Source organism: Pinus tabuliformis, chromosome X, assembly GCF_031772625.1.
Source record: "Pinus tabuliformis cultivar Carrire ecotype Pingquan chromosome X, CPIR1, whole genome shotgun sequence".
Classification (NCBI taxonomy): domain Eukaryota; kingdom Viridiplantae; phylum Streptophyta; class Pinopsida; order Pinales; family Pinaceae; genus Pinus; species Pinus tabuliformis.
Window position 1 is genome coordinate 933,526,126 of NC_142308.1, and position 21,540 is coordinate 933,547,665.

The following is a 21,540-nucleotide window of genomic DNA, read 5'->3' on the forward strand; positions in this document are numbered from 1 at the left end:
TCGGTGATTTGAGTTGCAGTGAGGGGCAATGAGTACGAGGCAAAGAGGTAGGGATAGTGCCCGAAGGTCAACGCAAAAGCAAAGAGGCAAACACAGAGCCAGAGGGAGCCACGCAGAGGCTAGCAGGGACTGCGCAGAGGCTAGAAGGGCCTGCGTCATCCACGGAGAGGCTGCAAGAGTGACGCAGAGAGCCAGAGAGGCTACACAGAGCCTCAGAGGGCTGACACAAAGGGTTTCAGGCTGACGACAATGCCAGGAGGGCTGACGCAGTGCTTTAGATTGTGCTGGAGAGGGTTTCGTGGGGCAGATTTTTAGAATATCTGCGTCCGAAGAGAGGTATTACTGCCATATTTTTTATCTCTATTGGGTGAGCCAGTTTGGCACACAGTGTACTCAGAAAAGCTGCTTAATAATAAAAACCCTTAGAACTGCTGCACTGGTTTTCCCAAGTTCGGTTTTTCCGAGGACGATTGTCCGAAAATAACGGTGTCACTTGTGTGTTTGTTCATTTCTTTCAATTGTTGATCTGTAGATGGTTGAGACTGTATTGTGTTTAACTTTATTTCAGTATTTATATGGTTAAATAACTTGTTAGTAATTAAACAAGTAGGTGAAATAGACCAGAGAATACAGATAAAATTTCAACATGGTATCAGAGCATTGCAGATCACAGGAGAGATGAAGGCACCAGCTGAATCGGAGAATTTGTAGCAGAAACAACTATCCTGAGTGACAGAAGTTGTTCCTAAGCAGAAAGCAGCAGAGAAGGGTTGACGCAGAGGGACTGCGTCATCAGTTTGAGCAAGAGAAGGGGCCAGCGCAAAAGCAGTGAGAGGCAGAAGAGGCTCATGAAGAGCCACGTCATCCTGCTCAACCAAGTAGGAGTGACGCAGTTGGTTAGTGGAGCGATTCAACCACTATCGAGATTGCACAGAGCCTAAAGGCTCAGTGATTTAGTTGTTGGGGCATAGGAAGCTGTGGGCAGATTGTGAAGTGTGAATTTGGTGCCGTGTTGTTGTTATTGAGACAGAATAGTACCTAACAGGGCAAAACCAAGGTAGAGGGAGTCACTACCTAGGCGGATTTCTAGCCAAGAAATCCAAATCAGTGTTGCAGGTGCATAGGAGATCAAAGAGGTGCGATTCGACGGTTGGCAAGCGGATTTCCAGGAGGGAAATCAAGACTCAGAGGGAGTCTAGCAGAGAACTTCCAGGAGGGAAGTAGCGACTCAGAGGGAGTCAAAGAGAGAACTTCCAGGAGGGAAGTAGAGACTCAGAGGAGTCGAAAAGAAGAGTAGAGATCAGGACAGGCTGGACGGGGCATCCAACTTTGTCATCTGGAAGACCAGGATCCTGTCTGTTTTAGATAGACATCGCATCAAGGCCTTCGCCTTGAGAATCGTGACTATCCTAGTCGACCCAACTGACAATGAAAGGTATGAGAATGCGATGGCCAAAGCGAAATACATAATTCTTGATGGAGTCAAGGATCATGTGGTCTAACATATTGCCAAGAAGGAGATGGCAAAGGAAATGTGGGATACCTTGAAGACATTGTATCAAGGTACCTCCGTGCAGAGGAAGATGCCACTGGAGAATCAGATGCGGTCGTACTAGACGCAAAAGGTGGAGCAGGTAGATCACTTCCTCAGCAGGTTGCAGGAGATCCAGGACCAACTAACTTCCATAGGGGCCACACGAGATCAAGAGTTGATGGTGAGGATTGCCGTAAATGCAGTCTCCGAGGAGTGGGAGACATTCGTCCAGAGCATTCTGGGCAGAGCGAATCTTCTAGATCGGGAAGAATTGTGGGTAGCTCTTTGCCAAGAAGAGATCAGACGGCTGACCAAGACGGAAAGTAGCAGCAAAGGAGCCTGTGTCAAGAAAGAGGAGGAGGAGGATGCAACTCTGGCATCTGCAAGGAAGCAAGAGAAGAGGAAGAAAACGGACCTCTCTAAGATAAAGTGCTTCAACAGTGGGGAACTGGGGCATTATGCGAACTAGTGTCCGAGGAAGAAGAATAAGGGAGAGGTGTCTGACTCCAAGGCATTGCCAACAAAGGTGGAAAAAGAGGTAGAGGAGGATGACGATTGTGCCATGAGTGCTCATATACCTCTAAAGAAGAGGTAGGGAGACATCGAGCTGTAGTCAGGAGGACTACAGGTAATGAGGGGCAGGATCCTTGAGGTACCAAAACTCTTGGATCATACCTGGCTACGGGAGCCCCGAAGTGAGAGTAGTAGGATGGCGGATGTCGATATAAGCGGATGCGGATGAAGCGGCAGAGAGTGTTAGAGTGTAGTAGTCCTAGGCAGCGTAGAGAGGTTGCAGTAGTGCGAGAGGCACAGAGGAGGTTGCAACAGTGCAGGATGGCACGAAGAGGTTTGTAGTGGTGCGAGAGGCACAGAGTTGTTGTAGCAACAGAGAGGTAACAGAGGGAGCATAGTATAGCGACAGAGAGAGCTTTAGCATCGGGAGGGTTTCTAGCTTGACAAGGATGTCAATAGCAGGTGGATCAGTTACTTATTAGTAACTGAGTTGCAGTGCAGTAGCACGATGCAGCGTGATGAGAGAGACTGTAGTGCAGATGTAGTGTTGGGAGAAAGGACCAGCAGCAACACAGATGCAAAGGGAGTTGTCGTATAGATGTAGCAGTGGCAGTGGCAAAGCCATGGGCAGTAGTACAAGATGCAGCAATGTAGAGGATGTTGGGCGAGGACGCCTAGCATCAACACAGGTACCGGTGTTGTATAATTAGGGTGATGCTCAGTGTGGAGTATTACTAGAGCACAGTCCTCGCTAAGAGAGTGTTGATTTGGGGTGGCAGCGGATGTGCTCTAGCCATGAAAATTGGTGGAGAGGCTAAAGCACGTGAGATCTCTAAGACCTAGAAATGGTTTGGGGAAATTCTGAACAGTGAAGGAGATATAAAAATAAAATGAGTTCCTAAGTCTAAACTTAGGAAAATAAAGATATTAATGGGTATTAATATAAAACTGGGTTAGAAGGTTCTAAAGAACATGGATCAAGCAAAATCTAATCTTAGCCATTGATTAGAGATGTAATCTCGGTCGTTGAAGACTCAATAGACAAAGTATAAGAGGTCTGAGGGTCAGTTGGAGATACACCAGAGTGATCAGTCATTCGATTTTCTAGAGCGAAGTTTGCTAAGTGAAATCGAATCAGTGATCTAAGTTGCAGCAAGGGGCAGTGAGTACGAGGCCGAGAGGTAGAGATAGTGTCGAAAGGCCAGCGCAGAAGCAGAGAGGCAGACGCAGAGCTAGAGGGAGCCATGCAGAGGCTAGATGGAACTGCGCAGAGCCCAGAAGGGCGTGTGTCATCCACGCAGAGGCTGCAGGAGTGACGCAGAGAGCCAGAGAGGCTGCGCAGAGCCTCAGAAGGCTAGCACAAAGGGTTTCAAGCTGACGCAGAGGCCAGGAGGGCTGACACAGTGCTTCAGATTGTGCTAGAGAGGGTTTCGTGAGGCAAATTTTTAGAATATTTGCTTCTGAAGAGAGGTATTACTGCCAGATTTTTTATCCCTGTCGGGTGAACCAGTTTGGCACCCAGTGTACTCAGAAACGCTGCTTAATAATAAAATCCCTCAGAACTACTGCACTGGTTTTCCCAAGTTGGGTTTTTTCGGGGATGATTGTCTAAAAATAACGGTGTCACTTGTGTGTTTGTTCATTTCTTGATCTGTAGATGGTTGAGATTGCATTGTGTTTATTTTAGTGTTTATATGGTTAAATAACTTGTTAGTAATTAAACAAGTAGGCGAAATAAACCAGAGAATACAAATAAATTTCTATCAGGTAATACTTAAAAATTTCAACAAACTTCACAGATTTCTGCACAAAGGAGGGCATCAAAAGAGAATGGAGAATTCAATATAATCCAAAGTAGAATGCAGTAGCAAAGCGAAAGAATAGAACTATTGTTGGGGCGACAAAGGCTATGTTGTATGACCAGGACTTGTTTAGATTCTTATGGGTAGAGGCATGCAACAAAGTGGTGAGTCATCTCAGGGTATTCAGAAGTGTGGCATATTGTCACATACCAGACGAGAAGCATAGTAAACTGGATCAGACTGCAAAAAAGGGGTACCTCGTAGGTTATAGCGAGACCTCGAAGGCATACAAGATCTACATTACTAGCAGCAGGAAGATTGTAGTAAGACGGGATGCAAAGTTCATGGAGGATAAAGCTTTCAGGAAATCTCAAGAGATGCTAGCAAAAGATCAGTCAGAAGATGTTCCATTAGTCCAACAGCAGCAGGGGCAGCAAGGAGGACAGACAATAAATTCAAGCACAGTGACCAGCACCAGTATTTCCTCATAAATAGGAAATCTAGGCATTCTTACTAGATGGAACAATAGGAACAAGAGGGGGATTTGATTAGGTCTCCCACCACCAGTGGTAGAACCAATAGGGAAGTACGACAGATGTTGAGGGCTGCAGAGGAGTTTGTCAAGGCTCGTAGAACCAAGAAGAGGCAATGTAGACAGCCTGACAGGTACCAGGCATTGAAAGTATAGGCTGAAGAATCCTCTAGCTTTTAGGAAGTTGTACAACACCAAGTTTGGGTGGGATGCCATGGTAGAAGAGTATAGTTCTATCGTGACGAATGATGTCTGGGAAGTAGTACCTAGACTAGAGGATAGATCAGTTGTAAGATCAAGGTGGATCTACAAGATCAAGTATGTTGCAGATGCCAGTATAGAGAAGTACAAGGCTAAGTTCGTGGCAAAGGGGTACACATAAAAGAAAGGAATAGACTATGAGGAGAACAGGGTGATAGAAGAAGAGGTGTATATAGAACAGCCCGAAGGCTTCGAAACTCATGAAAAGAGAACTCATGTATGTAGGTTAAAGAAAGCCCTGTATGGGCTCAAGCAGGCACCCAGAGCATGGTATGGTCGGATTGATAGTTACTTGCAGCAGTTGGGATTCATCAAGAGTGATGTTGATCCCAATCTCTACTATCTAATGGTGGAGAATGAGCCACTTATTTTGGTATTATATGTGGATGACTTGTTTCTAACAGGGTCATCTAGGCTCATAAAGGACTGCAAGAAGAATCTTGAAGTAGAATTCGACATGAAGGATATGGGGTTGATGCATTATTTTCTAGGGTTGGAAGTTTGCAGAAGAATGCGGAGATCTTCCTTGGACAAGGAAGATATGCTACAAAGTGTTGACCTAGGTTGTCATTGATGTCAATATGGAAATATTCTAGATACTAGAGGATGACATGAAGCCAAGGGGAAGCCGAGCAAATCCATGAAGAGACAGGAGCGAGGCCATCAGGATAGCCAAGCCAAGAGGAGTTACCAAAGGAGGCATATCAAAGCATATTGCAAGATATCAGAGCAAGAGAGGCATTCATATATGCAAGGAGGTCTTTGAAAGACACATTGGAGAAAGAGGAGCTACAGGAGGAGCCACATATATATGTAATAGGAGCTATATATATATTACATATATATATGCCAAAACTAAATTCTCAAACCTACAGGAGCAAATTGAGCGAGCAGAACAGAGCATATATATTCCAAAGAAGAACAGAGCCATGGAAGGCAGCACACAGAGCTATCGGAGCTACAGAGGACCATATATGTATGCCAAAGAAGAGGAGCACACAGAGAAAACGGAGGAAACAGAGAAACAGAGCCATCAAAGAGCTTATATGCATGTGTTTAACAACAGATAGGGCCACAGATGAAGTAGATAGGGCCATCGGGAGCCATTGGAGCCACAGAGGAAGCAAACAGAGCCATCAGAGGAGCAATGGGTGCATTTATATTATCGGGAGCTATCGGGCCACAAAAGAATTACATGCATGAAGATACAGGCAGAGGCGCATATATCATACATATGTGTTTTTACACTATCAGAGGCGCAGAACCTATATATATATATATATATATATATATATATACTATCAGGCCCATAAAACCCACGTATGCATGCTTTAACACTATCGGCGGACAGAAAGCCCATATACATGGGCAAATACACTATCGGAGGCGAATTGCTGACTTGAAACTCTATACATGGCAGTGTTGAGTTGTATCGGGTCCGGCACATCGCATCGCTATGAGGGGTTTACGTTAATGTCGAGCCCTGACCTTGTATGACTCGCGATCGCCGATAGCGAGTATCACATCGACACTTCGAAAGTGGGAGCTACAATATGTCAAGAGGTCCATTGCGATCACCAATAGCGATATCGCATCGGACCTCTGCTAGGGGCAACTCCCGACTGCGATGCATATCCACGCGGACCCGCTGCACATTACAATATGACTTAATCTATGATTGCATCTGTCGCATATCACAAGCCATAAAGCCTTGCCACATTGGAAGCGCCCACTACGATAGGCTGTGGACCCAACGGGCATATTAACTATGGTTTAATACCATATCGCATCTGGTCCCTCGGAGCAGTGGAGGATCGGCCATCGGCCATTGGCGGAGTCATGGGTCCAATATATAAAGGACCCCTGGGAGTCACGAATCGCTGATTGTGATTTAAGCACGGACCCGATACAAGAATAGGTGCGATTGTAATATTTCCTGAAGTCCGCCTTTTAGTCTGTTTCACTGTTTTTCTCATATTCTCTGTGTAATGAAATATTTGGCTTGCGCGAGGTGTTTTTAAGCCGAAAGGCTTACGATGGCTATTTCAATGGTTCAGAAGGCTGAACGTCAGTTAACAAGGGTGAATCATGGCGATTATGATTGTGATCGGGACAAAACATCTCCGTTTAACTGAAAGAACTCTGTGTATGCCCGTAATCATTGCCAAAAGGAGCACTATTAGGATAAACCGGGAAGATGTGTTCTCCGTGGATCATTTGGACCTGTCTAATGAATCCAAGTGTCCCCAGAGAGTCAGTGAACTTGCACAATGCAAAGGAAACTGAAAGCCGGGAAGCTAAAGAAGCAAGTGAGCACATAGGAAATGACAGCGAGCGTTGAGGAAGCAAAAGGGCCAGTGAAGAGAGGAAGCTAGAGGAGACAGAGGAATGGGGAACAAATAAGACAGAAAAAGCAGAGAACAGGGTGTTGAATGTTGTTGAACGTTGTTGAACATTTTTTGTGGAAATAAGTTGGAGGAGACAGAGGCAGCGAGAGGATCTAACTGAACAGAAAGAGGGCCGAAGGGCCAACAGGAGAGCAGACAGGCGAAGGGGAGAAGTAGCCAGCAGAGAACATGAGCTTGAACAGAAAGTTGTTCTTTATGCAGAGTTTAGTGCAGCTACCAGTACACTGACTAAAGCTGTGTGAAGACATTATCAGAGAGCATGAAGGGTATTGGACACTCTGTGTGGGCAGTATGAAGAGTTGTAAAGACTCCTTCATAAGAAGACTGGTTGTCATTGATACTGTAGCTTGGAGACTACAGTGAAGCTGTAAACAGACAGAACTCAGCAGAGAAGAGCTCTGAGAGCAGAAGATTACTATCCAACATGCCTTAACAAGATTGGGTTGGAACCCTTGGGGTTGGTGCCTCAGAAGTGAGAAGGATTGGAGTCCTTGGGGCTGATGCCTCAGAAGTAAGAAGGATAGGAGTCCTTGGGGATTGGTGCCTCTGAAGTAAGAAGGATAGGTCTCCTTGGGACTGGTGTCTCAGGAAATGGAAGGATTGAAGTCCTTGGGAGTTGGTGCTCGTAAGTCCAAGATTGTTGTCTTGGCAAAATAGAGTTGGTGCTTTGGAGGTTGGAGCCTCACCAAAGTCCGAGTTGGAGCTTGGCAATTGATTGCAACCACTTATATATTGTATCTATTTTACTGCAAAGATTATATTAATAAAAGCATTTATTATTGTTGTTCTTCTTGTGTTTTGAATATAAATTGCTTAACTAGTAAAACAATAGTCAGGAAAAGAAATATTGATTCACCCCCCCTCTCAGTATTTCCAACACTTGATATCAGAGCCAAGTTCCTTCATTCAAAGCCTAATAGCTTGAAGGTTGATCTTTAGAACACAAATGGTGAAGTCAAGGAAGAAAGTCTCCAATCCTCCTAAGGATGTGTCTCCCTCTACTGCTAAAATAGAAGACAATCAATTTGAGCAGGCTCCAAGGCTCAATGGGAACTTTAATATATGGGAAGCAAGAATGAGGAATTTCCTACAGACTCAAGGCATTGAAATCTGGAAATCAATGATTGTTGATAGCAGGATGGATGAAGAATCCAAGAAGTACAATGCAAAAGAAATGAAGGCAATCTTGAATGGGCTACCTGATTCTGTAAAGAACAATCTAGGAAAATGTTCATCAGCAAAGGGTATATGGGACAAACATCATGACCTTCACTCAAAAGGAGCATTGACCATGACCATCAGTCAAGAAGATGATGGGAATCAAGAAGGAGATCCAAAACCCATCATAGAAGCTAAAAATGAGAATGATGACATCAAGGCTAAAGCAGACCTAGAAGATGAAGAGAATGAAAAAGACTTTGTAGAAGAACTCCTTGCTCAACTTATGATTGCCATGGAAAAAGGAAAATAAGGCACTTAAGAAGATAGCTCCAGTTAGTGACCAAGATCAAACAAGAAAGAAAGTTGACCTCATCAAGCTTCAAGTACAAGAAAGGGATGAAGAGCTTGCCAACCTTAAGAAGGAATTTGATCAAAGCAAAAGAAAGCATCATGAAGAAGTCATATCCATGACAAATCAATTGAATAAAGCAAAGAAGCAGGAAGATACTTAGTCAAGTCAACTTGAACAAAGGCACAAGAGCTTGAACAAACTTGAAGAAGAGATTGGTCAGTACAAGGTAGAGGTCTCCTCTCTCAAGTCTCAACTACAAGAAGCAAGGAAACAAGCACAAGGAGTTGAAAATACCATGGAAGCATTGGAAGTCATAGAAGGACAGGTTGATGAAGCAGGAAAGGAAAGAAACACCATGATCTGTCAGCTGAAAGCAAAGAATGAAGAAATCTTCGAGTTAAAATCAAACATCAAGCTTCTCAAGGCTGAAACATGTGAAGTTATTTGTATCAAGGAAGAAACTGAGGAACAACCTGCTAAGAAGAATAGTGAGTGTGAAAGATTGGAAGAAGAGATTGTCCTCCTCAGAACAAAGGTTGAAGGGATGAACAAAATCTTGAAGAGCTCTCAAGCCTTGGATGAGATGCTCAGCTATCACAGATGTCCATCTGATAAATCAAGTCTCGGGTATGCAAGTGAACCCTCAAACAAGAATGAAAATGCTTTAAACTAAAGAGATGTGAAGAAGCTAGAAAGGAATGGTGATGCTCCCAGTTGCAACAAAGGCAAGGAGAAAAATCAAGGCTACAATAGAAGAAATCCAGCTCCAAGAAGAAATATAGATGATGTCAAAGATGCGAGAGGCAATGGTTATCATCAAAGGATCTCAAGACAGAAAGGCTTCAGAAGTACATAAAGGAAACCTCCATCTCCCAGGTACCAAAGTTCATTTTTTGGTTATTGTTATTCTTGTACAAACTTTGGTCACATGGCAAAAGACTGTAAAGCATATCATAAAGATAAATGTTATGGTGCCCAACCATCCCATAGAGATAGTTATTATAGTCCCCAACAATCTACAAGAAACAATTTTACAGGAAGAAATCATGAATTCTTATTCATAAACAATGTAGATTGCTTCAAGTGTCATAACATTGGTCATATGGCACATGATTGTAACTTACCATGGGCTCTTACACAAGCTAGAACCATGCAAAAGAAAAAAGTTACACAAATATGGAAAAGGAAGGAAATACAATCTGAAAGTCCCTTGAACTCTCCAGCCAACAACATATGTCATTGGCCTAAATTTTGACAATCTAAGCATTTGATGGGAAGACCCTGCCAAAAGGAGAAGATGCATACAATTAGGGGGAGCCTGTAGTTCGTGATCGCTGTTGCAGAAGCTATTAGTGAAAAGGGTCCTGATGAAATCCTTGTTGAGCTATATTAACAATCATTCTTTGATGAAGATCATGTCTCAGGAGTACTCCATTGAAGCATATGATCCTGTAACCATGCTTTGGACTGTTGTTAAACATGCTTTCCACTTAATCACTAAGTAGTATTTGAAGCAACAGAGAAAGTCATCTAATGGTAAAGAAAATAGGGAAAACAACCATCGTGTTGTTATCACAAAAGTTTATGTCTTAAATCAGGGATTTAATGTGAGAACAGATAAATTCTGGACACTAATAGAGGGAGTATTCAAACAAACAGAGACCTTTGGAATGGAGTTTGAAATACGAGAAGCTGGCAGCATATAACAAAACTGAAGCATTGCATGAAGATGCAAATCAGCAATTGGATTTAAAAGACAGGCATAGACTGGATATCTGAATCTACTAGGAAAATAACATGCAGAGATGTGTGCAAGAACACAAGGACAAGATGGCTCATAGAAAGGAGAATGTTGTGTAGTCAAGCATAACTTAAGCTGATACAGATCACTTAAGAAATATAGCAACAGTAAGGCACAACCCCTCACATTTTTGTCCAAATGTAATGATGATTGAATACTAGATGGCAGTAACTTAAGGAGAAGCACAGAGACACAAAGGAACTTAGATCTGAAGAAAGATAGCAAGAAAGACAATCTCAGGGGCATTTTCTCTTGATTCGGACTATGAAGCCTCCCAATGTTACCTGTGGAGACAGCGATATGGATTGAAGCATAAGAGCCTGGACTTGGACACTTGGTGTATAGCTATTTCAAATCTAATTGTAAGCATTGAAGTAGAGCATCCTTAAACATTGTTGAAGCCATGATAAAGCAGTTCTGAGACATGAAGAGGGAATAATGTGCTACTTGATGATAAAGCATCAATCCTTCTATCTTGAGTAAAAAGAAGAAGAGCACTATGACAGGGGCAGTCACAGACCCATGAAGATCTACCATTCATGAAGAACAGAAGCAGTTTGATAGGGGGAGTCCCAGAGCACTCCTTTTCCATTGATGTCAAAGGGGGAGATAAGAAGAATATTGCCATCAATAACAAAGGGAGAGATTGTTGACCTAGGTTGTCATTGATGTCAATATGGCAATATTCTAGATACTAGAGGATGACATGAAGCCAAGGGGAAGCCGAGCAGATCCATGAAGAGAGAAGAGTAAGGCCATCAGGATAGCCAAGCCAAGAGGAGTTACCAAAGGAGACATATCAAAGCATATTGCAAGATATCAGAGCAAGAGAAGCATTCATATATGCAAGGAGGTCTTTGAAAGACACATTGGAGCAAGAGGAGCTAGAGGAGGAGCCACATATATATGTAATAGGAGCTATATATATATTACATATATATATGCCAAAACTAAATTCTCAGAGCTACAGGAGCAAATTGAGCGAGCAGAACATAGCATATATATGCCAAAGAAGAACCGAGCCATGGAAGGCAACACATAGAGCTATCGAAGCTACAGAGGACCATATATATATGCCAAAGAAGAGGAGCACACAGAGCAAACAGAGGAAACAGAGAAACAGAGCCATCGAAGAGCTTATATGCATGCATTTAACAACAGATAAGGCCACAGAGGAAGCAGATAGGGCCATCGGGAGCCATCAGAGCCATAGAGGAAGCAGACAAAGCCATCAAAGGAGCAATGGGTGCATTTATATTATCGGGAGCGATCGGGCCACAAAAGAATTATATGCATGAAGATATAGGTGGAGGAGCATATATCATACATATGTGTTTATACACTATCGGAGGCGTAGAACCTATATATATATATATATATATATATATATATATATATATATATACTATCGGGCCCGTAAAACCCATGTATGCATGCTTTAACACTATCGGCAAACAGAAAGCCTATATACATGGGCAAACACACTATCAGAGGCGGATTGCGGTCTTGAAACACTATACATGGGAGTGTTGAGTTGTATCGGGTCCGGCACATCGCATGGCTATGAGGGATCTACATTAACGTCAAGCCCTAACCCTGTGCAACCTGCGATTGCCGATAGTGAGTATCGCATCGGCACTTTGGAAGCGGGAGCTACAATATGTCAAGCGGTCCATTGCGATTGCCGATAGCAATATCGCATCGGACCTCCGCCAGGGGCAACTCCCGACTGCGATGCATATCCACGCGGACCCACCGCACATTACAATATGACTTAATCTATTATCGCATATCGCAAGCCGTAAAGCCTTTCCACATTGGAAGCACTGACTACGATAGGCTGTGGACCCGACAGGCATATTAACTATGGTTTAATACCATATCGCATCCGGTCCATAGGAGTAGTGGAGGATCGGTCATTGGCCATCGAAGGAGTCATGGGTCTGATATATAAAGGACCCCCAAGAGTCACGAATCGCCGATTGCGATTTAAGCGCGGACCCGATACAGGAATAGGTACAATTGTAATATTTCCTGAAGTCTGCCTTTTAGTCTGTTTGACTATTTTTCTCATATTCTCTGTGTAATGAAATATTTGGCTTGCGCAGGGTGTTTTTAAGCCGAAAGGCTTACGATGGTTGTTCCGATGGTTCAGAAGGTTGAACGTCAGTTAACAAGGGTGAATCATGGCAATTATGATTGCAATCGGGACAAAACATCTCCGTTTAACTAAAAGAACTCTGTGTATGCCCGTAATCATTGCCAAAAGGAGCACTGTTACGGTAAACCAGGAAGATGTGTTCTCCGTGGATCGTTTGGACCTGTCTAATGAATCTACGCATCCCCAGAGAGTCAGTGAACTTGCACAGCGTAGAGGAAACTGAAAGCCGAGAAGCTGAAAAAGCAAGCAAGCACAGAGGAAATGACAGCAAGCGTTGAGGAAGCAAAAGGGCCAGTGAAGAGAGGAAGCTGGAGGAGACAAAGGAATGGGGAACAAATAAGACAAAAAGAGCAGAGAACAGGGTGTTGAATGCTGTTGAACAAATTTTGTGGAAATAAGGTGGAGGAGACAAAGGCAGTGAGAGGATCCAGCTGAACAGAAAGAGGGCCGAAGGGCCAATAGGACAGCAGAGAGTCGAAGGGGAGAAGTAGCCAGCAGAGAACATAAGTTTGAAAAGAAAGTTGTTCTTTATGTAGAGTTTACTACAGCTAACAGTAGACTGACTAAAGCTGTGTGAAGACATTATCAGAGAGCATGAAGGGTATTGGACACTCTGTGTGGGCAATATGAAGAGTTGTAAAGACTCCTTCATAAGAAGATTGGTTGTCATTGATACTGTAGCTTGGAGACTACAGTGAAGCTATAAACAGATAGAACTCAGCAGAGAAGAGCTCTAAGAGCAGAAGATTACTATCAAACATGCCTTGACAAGATTGGGTTGGAACCCTTGGAGTTGGTGCCTCAGAAGTGAGAAGGATTGGAGTCCTTGGGGCTGATGCATCAGAAGTAAGAAGGATAGGAGTCCTTGGGGATTGGTGCTTCTTAAGTAGGAAGGATAAGTGTCCTTGGGATTGGTGTCTCAGGAAATGGAAGGATTGAAGTCCTTGGGAGTTGGTGCTCCTAAGTCCAAGATTGGTGTCTTGGCAAAATAGAGTTGGTGCTCTGGAGGTTGGAGCCTCACTAAAGTCCGAGTTGGAGCTTGGCAATTGATTGCAACCACTTCTATATTGTATCTATTTTACTGCAAAGATTATATTAATAAAAGCATTTATTATTGTTGTTCTTCTTGTGTTTTGAATATAAATTGTTTAACTGGTAAAACAATAGTCGGGAAAAGAAATACTGATTCACCCCCCCCAGTATTTCCAACACAAAGATCCTCAAGAGATTCAAAATGCAAGATTGTCAGCCCATGGCTACGCCCATGATCACCAACTGGAAGAAAATATATGCATCAAGAGACAAGGAAGTGGACCCCACCTTGTACAGACAGCTCATTGGGTCGCTCATGTATCTGGTCAACACTGGGCTAGACATTTGCTTCACTGTCAACACCCTTAGTCAGTTCATGTTGGCGCCGAAAAGGGTGCATTGGGCAGCAACTAGGCACATTCTTAGATATGTGCATGGAACAGTCGGATATGTGTTGAAATACACCCGAGAAGATGACGTCAGATTGAATGGATTCACAGATGCAGATTGGGCAGGTAGTTTAGTAGACTGGAAAAGTACCTCTGGGTATTGCTTCAATGTTGGATCAGGAATGATCTCTTGGTGCAGTAGGAAGCAGAATTCGGTAGCTCTAAGCTCAGTAGAAGCATAATATATGGCGGCTAGCACAACTACGTGCGAAGCTATATGGCTTATAAAACTTCTTGTGAGTTTGTTCAACAAGAGGATGGAAGCAACCAATATTTTCTATGACAATAAGAGTTGTATTAAACTCTTTGAGAATCCAATATTTCATGATCGGTGGAAACACATTGATATTAGATGTCACTTTATTAGAAACTATATTCAATGTGGGGCAATACAGCTGCAGTATGTCCCCACACGAAATCAAGTAACAGACATACTCACAAAATCTCTAAGAGCTAAGTTCATCCAACTCAGGGAGCAGATGGGTATGGTAGAGAACTCGTTTCAATAGCAGATGCCAAAAACAGTTGGTTTCTTAGTAGCAGCAGCACAGATGCAGCATTTGCGCAGTAGTCAGTGGGCACCGATGTCAGACATCAACAACACAAAGGGAGACGTTACAGAGAAGGGTGATGCTTCAGCAAGTCACATTACTAGAGCACATTCCTTGCTAAGAGGGAGTGTTCATATTGGGTAGCATCAGGATGTGTTCTAAGCCTCAAAATTTGCAGGGAGGCTAGGACACGTGTATTTTAGAATACCCAGAAATCGTTTTTGGAAATTCCACCTGGAGACAGTTTTATTAAAATAAATAATTATTTTTAATGGATGCCTAAGTCTAAACTTAGGAAATTAAAATAATTATAGGGTATTAATTAAACTGAGGGTGAAACTTCTAGAAGAAGACGAGGATCAAGTCAAAATGATCTGAGCCATTGATTAGAATCTAATATGGGTTGTTGATTGATCAACCAAAGGATTATAAGGACTTCAATGGGCATTTGAAAGACGTACTATGCAGATACTTAGTTGCCCAAGCATATCGATTTTCTCACTCGCTGAAGTTCAACAAGAGAAAATCGAATCAAAGGGAGAGTTGCAGGTTGGAGAGAGAGGGCATCAGCAATAGTCGGAAGTTCACGGAGCAAAGAGAAGACGCAGAGCAGAGGAGGTACAACGCAGAGGTAGTGATGTTGGGACCACACAATCATGCACAGAAAGTGACACAGGGAGGGCAGTAGGTCCTCTCTAGAATCATAATTTCACTATGAAGCATGAGGAAATTGTCTATAAAATTTCTCACATAAATTCCTCTTCCATTCTGTTGGTTGTATCTTGTACATGAAATTTTGTTAAAGATCAATAAAGAAACCCTCATCTGCTGCACTGGTTTTCCCACATTGTGTTTTTCCGGGGACAATTGTCCGAAAATAACTGTATCATTGTGATTGTACTTGTGCTGGTATTTTTCCTTGCATTTACTTTCCGCAGTATATGAATTGTGAACGCTGCAGTAGAATTTATTTTGATATTTGCTCTAGAAACATTGTGAATAACTTATTAATAAAGTAGAAGAAATAATATCAGCCACTGCAGTTGGATTTCTATTTAGAAATTTTCACATCACCATCAGGTTTGTTAGACAGGGGACTCATGAGGGGCCAGTGTTACATTTGAGAGAGCACAATCACCATTGGCTCTCTAGACTAAGAGAGGGCGCATGAGATGATTTGGAATCTGAGGAGGGAAGGAATGACGAAACTGAAGAATGGAAGGCAGCAGGGAAGAATGTGAAGCAGCACCTGGTTGGAGAAAGGAATGAACCACAGTCAAGGGGTTTAGATTTGGCCATTTAATAAAATCCCAACCTTCAAAAAAAAAAATGAGCCTCAACGAACGTCGAAAACCAAAGTACAACATTTAATTTGAGGGGAATTTATTTGCATTTAAGTTTGAATTTAAATTTATCTTTAAGTTTGAGTGAATTTTGGATAAATTCATCAAATTTGTTTAGATCCACTTGAAAATCACTGAACTTTGAACTTCAACCTTTGAATTCACTGAGTCTGGTTACTTAGTTTGAAATATGACCATTAGTTCATGTAAAAAAAAAAAGACATCGCTAAGGAAAATTATGTGCCATTAAGTAAACAAAATCACAGCTAAACTTTTGAGGAATATTTAGTGGTCAGTCAGAGATCTTCCCTTTTGGGGCAAGGTACATCCCTGCACTTATCAAATTTCAAGATTCCATCCACATGAAGAAGCAATAATCACATAGTATTGCCACACTTTTCATAATATTTCCTTTGGTTTAACAAACAACCAGGGAGTCCATTATTTCTGCTTTATCAGCCTTACCTGTAGGCAAGCTCTTTTGCCACTTCAGTCCACCCTTCCAGATGCTTATCAAGGAGAACATGGGTGCGGGCACTTATCTGAAAAACGTGGGGGGTGCCTAGGATGAGCTCCAGCATAACAACACCTATGCTCCACATATCATATCTGAAATCAAGAATATCAAGGTATGGCTTCAGGGATCTGCCACACTTACACTCCACCATGGAACTGAGATAGACAGTTCACTAATTTGATAGACAGATAGATTAATGGTCATCATAAGCTCATATATATATCTTAAAACTGTACAAATTTAATCCAATGACCTACTTTAGAGGTTTCTGAGGGGAACCAAGAAACCACTTGTTCTGTAAAATAGCTTCTGGTGGAGCATATTCAAGAGTTTGTTCTCCCCTGCAAAATCCAAGCAAATAAATTTTATGTCAACAAGGAAGAAACATTCAACAGAAAACATATCATCTTTCCAAGACAACAAACTCCAACCTGTGATTCAGTTGCCACATATTATGCTATGGCAACACAAATTTTACAGAGTTCATGGGTACTTCCACATTCTTCGCATGCAGTATTTGATAAGAAAAGTAAAAATACCCAAAAAAACAGCAATGCGTATTTAGATACTGTCAGTGTAAATAGTTCCAGTTTGCTTCAAGTGACACATAATTACTATTTATTGGCTACATTGACAGATTTCTGTAAGATAGAAATCACAGACATAAACTTGGGAAACATAAAGCAAAGAGCTTAGTGTCATTACGAAACTTCTCACTGGAGATATGTTCAAGGTCAGAGTCCAGACACATACAAGTGTACATTGACTACTCAATACTCAACTTGAACTCTTTGAGGGTTTGTTAACCCATGAATTTTCCCCTTGCAAATTTGGAGAGTTAAAGACGCACACATTTTATCATACTGCACATTTAGAGACAGATATGGATATAGGCTAAGGGTTGGTTCCTGTTACCCCTCTTTCAGCAGGGGTACTCCAGAACTTTTTGGCCACGCCATATAAACCCAAAGGATGTGCCTTATAGACTTGTAAAGCCATGTGGGTTTATGTTATTAGTGAAAGTGACTCTTAGATCCCCGTTGGTGTGGACGGCCATGGCTACTCCTGGTCTTGTTTATTTCATGATATGTTTGCCTTTGTGGCATTGCTGACTTCCCCCTGCTGGGCAATAACTCCATCCCTGCCTCGATGGGTATTCTTATACCTGGTATGGTGTTGCGGGTATCATCGAGTAGATATTACTAGGACTCATGGTTTAAGGGATTACTTGTGTTAATAAAGCTTTTTAAGGGTGATCACTGTTGCTGCACAAACTAGCAGGCCTAGTTAGCAGGCTAAAGCTAGAGTGCACAACAACAATTTGGTACAAAGGCCTAGTGTCACTGAAAGAGACAAACTCAGCAATTATCAGCAAAGATATATATTTTATTAATAATGAATGAATAGATGGATTACAGAGTGAGAGGCCTTGGCTTAAATACAGCCCTAAGTGGCTCTTGGTGAATGGGCATGATCTTTGATCATGCTCTTTGCCTTAATTAAACTAATAGTTACAGAATAATTAATTTTTTATATAACATTGCCTTCTGCTTTGTCCTCAAAGGATACGTAATGACGGATGTTGTCGACGAAACACTTCAATCTCCCAAGAAGCTTCCTCTTCTGGTAAGTCCTTCCACTTGATCAAGTATTCTTTGATTACTCGTGATCGCAACATCCTTTTCCTGCTGGATATGATACATTTTGGCTCTAGAATAACCCTTCCTTCGTCATCTAAAGTCGGAAGTGTTGTTTGTGTTGATTGATGTTCACCAAGTGCCTTTTTGAGACATGAAACATGGAAGACGTTGTGAATACAACTTTTATCAGAAAGGCTTAAACTGTATGTGACTTGGCTGATCTTTTTGTTGGTCTGATATGGTCCATAAAAAAATTATTTTTTCCTTTTGTTTTAAGGATAGCTGCTTGTATGGTTGAAGTTTGACAAATACCCATTCACCAACTTCAAATTCTCTCTCTATTCTGTTTCAGTCAGTTTGCTGCTTCATAGGGTTTCTTGCATTATTTAGATTTCCTTTTAGAGATTGTCTAATGTCCCAAATCAAAAAATTTGGAACAGACACTTCATAAAAAATATCATGCATTTTCCAGAAGATTGGCATGTAAAACCCAAATCATAAATCTATAAATGACACAAAATCTCATTAAAAATCACAACATGAGAAACAATGAGAAATGTAGCAACCAAAATCCAACTTTATTATATATAGATGTATGCCAATACAATAGCTGGGAATGACCCTCCAGTCTCCAAACTGAAACAGAAAAACAATCACTACACCTGTGGATTCTGAATGAATCCACCAAGGGGAGATGGGTGCTCGCCCAATCTCTCTAAATCACCCGAGGGTTTTCGTCCTGGGGCTACCAATGGAGTAGAGAACCAAGTTCTCAACCTCTCATACAAGAAACAATACTCAATCCAAAATGTCCTACAATGGTCTCCTCCTCCTCTTTTATAGATTTGATGAACTCCTCTAAAAACTTCTATTTTATTATTATTTTAATCATGGAGCACTTTCCCCTCTTTTATTTCAATTGAAATATTCTTTGAATGCGAGAAATGCGTAAATTAGCCACCATGTCTCCTCAGGCCACTGAAACTCATATCTAACCATCCCATCCTGTAGATCTTCCCATTCCAGTTCCAACGAGCTATTACACTGAGGTGTTCCACCAATTAATTTCCTCGGAATGCCACCTCGAGCATAATTAATTAAGTTATGCCCAATAATAATGTTGATTTCTAAAAGTTGTCGGAATGCGATGAAACGAAAGGAAAACTGTGCGGATGATGAAATATGCCAAGCGAATGCCATCAAACCCCATAAAAACTCTACAAAACTCCATCGGAACCCCTGATGACATAAACCTGCTCCACAGACCTAGCCATCTACTGCCCTGGAAATCCACCATGGCTACACTACGAAGAAGGATAAAATTGGGGAGATGACAGTCCACCCACCCCAAGATTGCTTGCCCTCAAGCAATCCAAATATGTGGACCAATCTGGTGGTCCAACGCAATTGAGACCCAATGCCAGGATCCCATACGAACCACTGGGTGATGCTCTTATCCTGTGTCAACCCACCATGAACGAACTCCTCAATGCTCGAATCCCAGATCAATCTCCGATGGAACCTATCATCAGCAAATCCTCCTGGATCCCAATGCTGCTAAGAAGGAGCATCAAGGCTCCACAGCTTGTGTTGTGCTATAACTCCGGCTGCGAATGCTGCTCCACTTGAAGCGTACCAACTCATCACCTCTCTCCAATCCAACCTTTGGCATAGACCAAGGTCAATCTCATCATGTTGAAGCCGTGCTGAAATACTGATGAGTGGCTAGCCTACATCCTGCTGCCAACTGAAGCATGTGATATCCCTCACCTTGGAGGGCTCTTGCAATACAATGCTCTTGACTAAGAATGACACTCCATGGTCCAGGATATGTATGCTATGCTGAAACTGGTCCATGGTCAGCTGCGGATGCTCTACCTAGACAATCCAAGCATGTCCAAGGAACCCTGCCTCTCTCCCTCTAATGGGAAAAAGTTGGCAAACCATGCTGCAAGCCCTGTCTACGTACTCCCGGAAAGGGTTGTTGCCTAAAAATGTTGTAAGCTCGTCTGGCTGCCACTACATCTGTTTGCACCTCATCAATGGGTAGTCCCAAAGATGGATGCACTGCCATCCCCCTCACTTGGTAGGAAACTTCGCTCTCCTCCAGTCCACCAATCTCCTGCCAAATTGTCCTATCATACTCCAACATATCCCGAGGACAAGTGTCAGCGAATAATGTCATCTTGCCAGCTATCCGTACATCTATTTGCTCCTCATCAGTGGCTGACCCCAAGGGTGGCTGCTCATCCTCCACCATCACGGGTTCAATATGAACCTCCAACTAGCTCTCCCAAGAAGGCTCATCATGCATATTGTGTGCCTCATCCTCCTCAGCTGACTCACACTCCATCATATGCTACTCATGCTAACTCATCACTGGTGACACACTATCCTGAATGTCTCTCCTAGGACCCACAAACTGCTCATCATATGAATCTGGCCTGATGTCAATGACTCACCATGACTCATGCTCCTCTATGTGCTCTCTACGTTGAATCATCAATTGCTCATCTGTTCCCTGATCTCTTTCCCATATGGGAATAATCAGCTGCTCCTCGTACTCCTCTATCACACATGGATGCATATCTGGGTTGTTGTCATCAACTCCATATGACTGCTCGTGCTCCTCTAAGGTATCATCATATGAACCCATGGACTCGTCCAACGAAGAGTCCTCATCTTGACAGACATAAAGAATATCGCCCTACTCTACCGCTGTCATTTCCTCAGTGTCACTCATGCATGAGTGGTCAAGTCCCCAAGGTCCTTTGCAGATGAAGCAAAGCCCCTTCCTCATCATCTCATTTTTCCTGCATGAGCCTACAAACCTGAGCTGCTCCTACTTGGTCAACTGTCTCCTGAACAACCCAATGTTCTGCTCAACCAACCTCTCAGCTAGACCATAAGCAGCAGGTGAGACCAACTTCTCTCTCCTCCAAACAGACAACAATCGAGACTGCAACTCCCGACAAATGGCATCATGACCTCTCATACATGAGGACAAGATGGACTGCATGTGTGTTATGACTCTCTCGGGATGATGTTTCCTAATGCTAAAGAAGCATTGGAACATCTGTAGGATCAAATTGTCACACTCCAGATCAAACAGGATCTCATAAGTCCTAGTCATGGCCATGCCTCCTAGAATATCAAGCTTCTTTCCAAAGGTAGAACCTACACTGTTGTCCAAGTCCTTAATAGTCTCTACTATCAGCTTGAAAACTCTCCTCATAACATCATCATTGTAAGGAGCTATAGGGGCGGTTAGTCTCATGATTTTACTGAGACAAGATGCAATTGGAAGTCTAACCCCTTCACAACGCTCCTCCAAGAACTTGGGATGTATTAAAGCTAGCATGGCTGGTTTCAAAGCCCACATCAACTTCTTCCCCTCTAACTGACTGACTTTGGAAAGGAGGGCATCTAGTTCATCAAGTTTGAAAAGACATTTCCATGTGACCCTCATATGCTTCAAATATG

At 42.5% G+C, this 21,540-nt stretch overlaps 1 protein-coding gene across 4 annotated transcripts in view; it reads right to left on the reverse strand.

Annotated features, from left to right (window-relative positions):
• LOC149142747 (kinase superfamily protein) overlaps window positions 1-21,540 on the reverse strand; it is a 402,879-nt gene that overhangs the window by 117,327 nt on the left and 264,012 nt on the right. For 3 of the 4 annotated variants that reach the window (XM_089447805.1, XM_089447806.1, XM_089447807.1), the window contains exons 15-16: window positions 16,675-16,758; window positions 16,366-16,509 (exon numbers count right to left, since the gene is read on the reverse strand). In XM_089447805.1, coding sequence (XP_089303931.1) covers window positions 16,366-16,509; window positions 16,675-16,758 — 228 coding nt within the window. Of the gene's footprint in view, window positions 1-16,365; window positions 16,510-16,674; window positions 16,759-21,540 lie in introns of those variants that run through there. The other variant, XM_089447808.1, reaches the window with a different exon arrangement.